The following is a 6,000-nucleotide window of genomic DNA, read 5'->3' on the forward strand; positions in this document are numbered from 1 at the left end:
TGCCAAACTACACTTGAGAGAGACCGAAGAGTCCCCGAAGAATTTTATTTCAAAGACCATGAAACAAAAGTGTTCATATTAAAAGTGCAGCGCAAAAGGAGAGTATGTGAGAGGAAAAGCTATAATAACGATTATTTTTATGTGTATGGCTTAGAATACCGCAATAGACAATCGAACCCAAAATGAATCGACCACTCATGTATATTTAAAATAAAGAAGGCGCTTCCTAAATACAGCGCGAACATAAGAACATTGCTGCTGGGACTGACGAGCCAGTCACGACGTCGCGCAGTTGACTCTACAATAGAAGCCGTAATGGAGCCGTAATGAGAAGCTCGCGACTCTTCTCCATAAGGCCGACCGCGTTTCTTCCTAGCGCACTACGCACAAACAGTGCTGCCGCTGCGCAGAGACCTGTCGAGGCACAATCGGAGCGTAACTTATAAGAGCCTCACGATTCCGCATAAGCTTTAAATTATTATGTTCGAAATCGCACGCTGCCATCTAGCCGGAGGGCAGCTATGAGACATTCCGGGATAATTCGTGACGCCGTGAAAGCTGCGAGCGTCTCTGCACGATGCTGCTGCAAAGCTGCAGAGCAGACAGAGGTAATCTACGGCCCGACATCACCACACACGGCACGCGTCCCTCGTTGCTATAGGCTCACTCGTCGTTCGGAACTCGAGAAATAATCGAGAGTTGGCGGTGTGTCAAGAAGCCCGCGCAGTTTGAAGAAAACGCACTCCCCTAGTTCAATGCGTAGGTCCTGGTTTTATGGACGGATGCTATCGCGAATCATCGCTCTGTCTGGAAGCGGAGAAGAGTAAGGGAAACAAGCATTATATATATTTTTGCGAGCCTGCGGTTTCTCTCTCCAGTTCAAATTAGGCCATTACCGATGTGCGCTCTTTGCTTTGGTTCAGGCTCAATGACTGCGCCGCAATCAGAATGTCTAAGGGAAGCCGAATAGAAGATCAGAATCAAACCGGAATAAAAAATGAACCTTGTAGATCTCAGGAACTGAACATTGAATCTGCTCCAACTATGTCACGCAAATCAATTTCACTTGCCTATTGCTCGATGACGTCACAACGTGTCGCCAGGCACCTGTATGGTAGCGGCAAATAATGTGGCGCGATGGGCGAGGCAGAAGAGACACAAACGATGGGACCAGTTGCATTGTTTGTGTATCTTCTTCGTACTGGTCCGATGCGCTGCATTCTTTGTAAAGTATGTGCTAACTGCACGAAACAACAGTTCTGATATCATATCAGCCGTATGCGACAGGGCTCCAGTGAATGCAATCTGTTTTCACTGAAACTTCAAAATGATAAATGAAGGCTGATGCTCAAAAGGCTGCCTTGGGAATCAATTCGTCGGTTCTATCTTCGGTTGTATGTGTACCTTGGGCGAAGATGATTTCTTGAGTCGATTTCTCTTTCTGTCTTCTCTTTTCTTGAGCGAAACGTGCGCAGCTCGTAGAAAAGCCGTTTCGGTAATCCAAATTGAGAAACACCGTTTTGAAAAAAAATATGCACCTGATTTCGTACCTAAACTGCCAGAGAACGGTGCTTTTTTCCAGCGTTCAGGGATGTGTGAAACCATTTTATTTCGAATTTCTCATCAATTTTCTATAAAATGTATTGAAGCTAGTTTAACAAAGGCGGACGGGACAAAAACATGATTTTTGGTCCGTTCCTGGCTCGTCACCGCGCAACGCGTAGAACAGATTGTTGGATCACTACGTATTTCGTCAAACGCACCGAAACAACCCACGACTGTAACAAGTCATCAGCAAATATTATATTTGCACTGAGTTCCACTGCGTGTCACGAGCGCCGAGATTTGATTTTAAGCGTGAAGAAAGAGCCGCATTGTTTCATGCTCGAGAAAGTCAGAAAAGAACATATTTGCCGCTTGAGACACTAATCTAGCATCACCTTAATCATGGTTTCTATCCTCTTTGGCACTGAACACGCGATGCTGTTAACCCCTAAATAAGAAATCTGGAACTATTGGCACCTGAATAATAATTCGTTTATATAAAAAAGCGTCACGATGGCTGACAGTTTGGTTCTCATTCATTTTTCTGTTTCCGGTAAAGCTTCGCATGTTTAAATATACATAAACTGTTTGCTGGGTATCCCGGTGTTCAACCATATTAAATATTCAGATATATGTAAGAGAAAGAGAACCACAACAGATTAAGTACCTAAGACGTTTTTTCCTGCCTCGAAAGCATGTACGAAAAAAAATATATAACAGCCTTCCTGCCCGAATTGCTTAGTGTTCCTGATCTGCCAATGTAGTAACTGTTTGTCGTATATAATAGCCTTGCGATAATCCAAAGATTTTCTTAAGAAATGATGCTATAATCCAACGTTATAAGATCAAACTAAAATAAAGCAAAAAGAATTGTGAAATTTCAAGGCCCTGAAAAAGGTGGCAAGAAACATCTCATTTAAACTTGTTTTTATCGCGTGACAACTTTGGCCGGCTATGTGTCAATGAAAATAATCACAGTGATTTGTTTCCAATCCTGCACCATCATCGATCGCTCATTATAAACACCTACACATGTTTCTCCGGTCTGTGCTGTCCACTGGACACAGTCATAACATCTCAATACAAAATAATATACGGACTACTATAACAAGTTTTAGCTCTAATTATGGAATGAAACCCGGAAAAAAGCGCAGTATAAAAAAAGGAGTCCCATTTTTTTTTTCTGAAGTTTTTCAAAGCGGCTAGAACCGGTTCAGGCAAGGTCGAACCGTTTGAACCAGAACGGACTGTCTCCAGACCTGAAACCAATGCAGAACCAGAAAGGCTTGAATCCGAACCGAACCTGAAAAATGTTCTTTTTGGCAACCTGGTTGCATTCCTTTGTCGGAGCTCCACTGGCTAGAACGGAAGTGGGAGAGCATAGCTTTATATTTTTTTTGGGTCCTCATTTTGGACCACTGTGTTAATGGCCACTTTGAAAGACATTGCAGGTTGAAGCTGTTGGGCTCAGGTAGCAACGCGTATTGCTGTAAACATGTGCTTCCAACACACATTTCAGCCTACTATAATGGGAATATTTAACGACGTCGGCAGAGACCTAAAATATGGTTACAAGCTACCTCATGTCGAGTAAAATTTGCGGGATCTCCCCGCTCCTCCTAAAATGCCCTCACATTATTCTCCGGTTCAGTGACCGGAAAGCGTGCGCCATTGACGATGGCGCGCAGCGCAACCAACCGAGGGGATGTAGAGGTAGACAACATCACGACCGCCGCTGTGCGCTCTGGGAAGACGCAGTCTCTCAGGCAACAGCCTAGTACCCACTTTCTCCGAGAAAGAAGTTGTTTTCATTGAACCCGAGAGCAACGCATCATTTTCTGCTCATCTTTTTTGCGGCTGCCGCTAGCGATCAATTCTGCGACTACGACGCCTCACCGAACTGTGAGCTGTAAAAGAATCTCTTTTGCCACAGACTGCCGGTTATTTGAAAAATGTTTCGCCTTTTTTAAAAACTAATCTAGCTTAGTATTTTACGCCGTGCATTTTGTGCAGCTCTTCGTTCCTACTTACAATATCTGTAATACTTTTTTTGTGGATCGTTATAGTCTTCTTTATCAAAGTATTTGTAGATTGTCGGTAATCTTTTTTTGTCATTTACCGGTCGTTTTTTATCACGATTGTGTCGTGGTGTTTTTTGAGCGTCCTGTTATGGATGTAGTGTAATTTGGACTGCTCGCTATAAATGTCGAATTGTTTGTTGAAAAAGTGACTCTCTTGAACTTATTCCTCAAACACACACCGACGCACCTACTACACGTGTTGACTGGCCTAACCTTCAATTGTATGCTTAAACCTCATAGAGGGACATGGGGTAACTATAAAGCGAATCCCGCGCCTCTATTCACCTTAACGGCAGGGAAGATAAATGATAACTTTGAAAAAATAAGTGCATGTGTAAGTTCCATCTTGAGATCACGGGGCTCTAAAAGCGCCTTTTCATTCTGTGATAATTTATTTTTGTTTAATTATGGGGCGGGTGGGGGGCAGAAAGGATATGTGCCTTATTTCAGAGCGGCACCTACACGTAAAATTACCAATAGGCAGATGGTAGGGCGTATGTCCAGAGTTCGATTGGCTATCACAAACAATCCTCCAACTTGACTAGCAGATGCTTGCAATGTGGAAAGCGGCATATTATGATACGATAATGAGCGCTGGCATAAATTACAGTGGCGTCAAAGTTCTCACACAAATTTATGTGCAAATTTTCGCTTTACAACGCCAATAATGACTCTGGCTAGTCTACGACACGAGGCGCTATCGCTATCGCGTAAAATGTTCAGAAGGCCGGTAGCAGTCCCTGGAGTGACAATATCATGACTATGGAGATCAAGTCTACGCACTGCACCACTCAACCGATCGGCGATTAATCGCCGATTATTTAATCGGCGATCACTATGCTATCTAATCGGCGATCACTATGCTATCTACACTATCAGCGCATCTCAATAATCTCACTAGATATTCACATCTTTCCTGTAATATACAGGAGTGGAAACCGTCGCAAACTGCTTCCACGAGAGAGCGCCGCTGTTTCAAGTACACAATGGGAGTTTGCCTCTGTTTACTGAACACCCGTGTTCTCTCACCTGCGATGGCCAGGTGCATGATGAAAAAGTTCATGCGTGACTTGCGGCCTTTCGGCAGCGCTGCCAGTACCGCACTGTTCCCCAGCACGATACATGCGAAGAGGATCCACAAGAAGGTCAGTGTTTCCACCTGCAAAAAGCCCACAAGAAAATACATTTAGTCATTCAGTGGACATTTAGAGAGCCCGAGAAAGTGATATTTTAATTCATTATTTGTCTCTGCTAGTCATACGCAATCCTAGCAACGATTATTGGAGGATTTAAAATGGTTATATATATTCAAACAAAGAGAACTATGTCATCTGTGTGGAGACACGGCCGCTCGATGGACCATCGTCGGCCGTGGTGGAGATAATCGTAGCTTCAAATGGCTAGTAAGCCTCACAGAAGGACCATAATATATAAAATACTGTCAGAAAAAATACGCCATCAGGTACTTCAAAGATGTCGTGAGAGCTGTCATTGATTATAACCCTAGCGAACTGGAGGCGCAGCATATCAATGTCACTTCATACACTGATTGATTTATAGGAAGGGAAAGGCGCAGTAACTGTCACACTTGCTCTGTGGGCACCCGAACCGCGCCGTAAGGGAAGGGAGGAAGGTGGGAATGAAAGTGGAAAGAGAGAAAGAGGAGCCGTAGTGGAGGGCTTCGGAGTAATTTCGACCACCTGGGGATCTTTAACGTGCGCTGACATCGCACAGCACACGGACGCCACTTCGTTTCGCCTCCATCGAAACGCAGCCGCCGCGGTCGGGTTCGAACCCGGGAACTCCGGCACAGTAGTCGGGCGTCTTACCACTGCACCACCCCGGCGGGGCCACTGTCGTTTTGCACGTATTGCTTTTGAGGGCAGCTAAGGGACGTCCCCTTCTGGGAGAAACACTGTTTTGAGCCGCGATAGTGAGTGGTCGGCTGTGCGTGCGTGCGTGCGTGTGTGTGTGTGTGCGGGCGTGCGTGCGTGCGTGCGTGCGTATGTGTTCATCTGGAACCTATTCAGAAGGATAGCTGTTGGCAAGAGGTAGTTGGAGGTGGTGGTGGTGGCACTTCTGGAAAATGACCATGGTTGGGTGGACAGCACACCAATCATCCATAGCAAATAGTAGCAGATCATAACTTCAGGTCGGAAAAATGTCGATAGTTGTGGCATAGGCGGATGATCCGAATAAGTCAGACTTCACTGTGTATACATTTGGGTAAGTGCCCAATATTACGAAGCACGCAACGGACCTCGTTTAGCAGGTGCCGCCACAAATGATGTCTCGTTTTAAACCTTCGTTATTCATGAACAGGAAGGCTGCCTGAACGTAGTTGGTCTTGACCTCAATAGCAATAACTTGTCGA

General features: G+C 44.9%; 1 protein-coding gene across 1 annotated transcript in view; it reads right to left on the bottom strand.

Annotated features, from left to right (window-relative positions):
- Positions 1-4,779, bottom strand: part of LOC146188661 (cardioacceleratory peptide receptor-like) — a 34,287-nt gene extending 29,508 nt beyond the window's left edge. The window contains exon 1 of the mRNA XM_084603167.1: positions 4,656-4,779. Within this exon, the coding sequence (XP_084459293.1) occupies positions 4,656-4,689 (34 nt within the window). The 5' untranslated portion in view covers positions 4,690-4,779. The remainder of the gene's footprint in view (positions 1-4,655) is intronic.
- Between the last annotated feature and the right edge of the window lie 1,221 nt (positions 4,780-6,000).

Source organism: Amblyomma maculatum, chromosome 5, assembly GCF_055883805.1.
Source record: "Amblyomma maculatum isolate TAMU_Amacu chromosome 5, ASM5588380v1, whole genome shotgun sequence".
NCBI classification, from domain to species: domain Eukaryota; kingdom Metazoa; phylum Arthropoda; class Arachnida; order Ixodida; family Ixodidae; genus Amblyomma; species Amblyomma maculatum.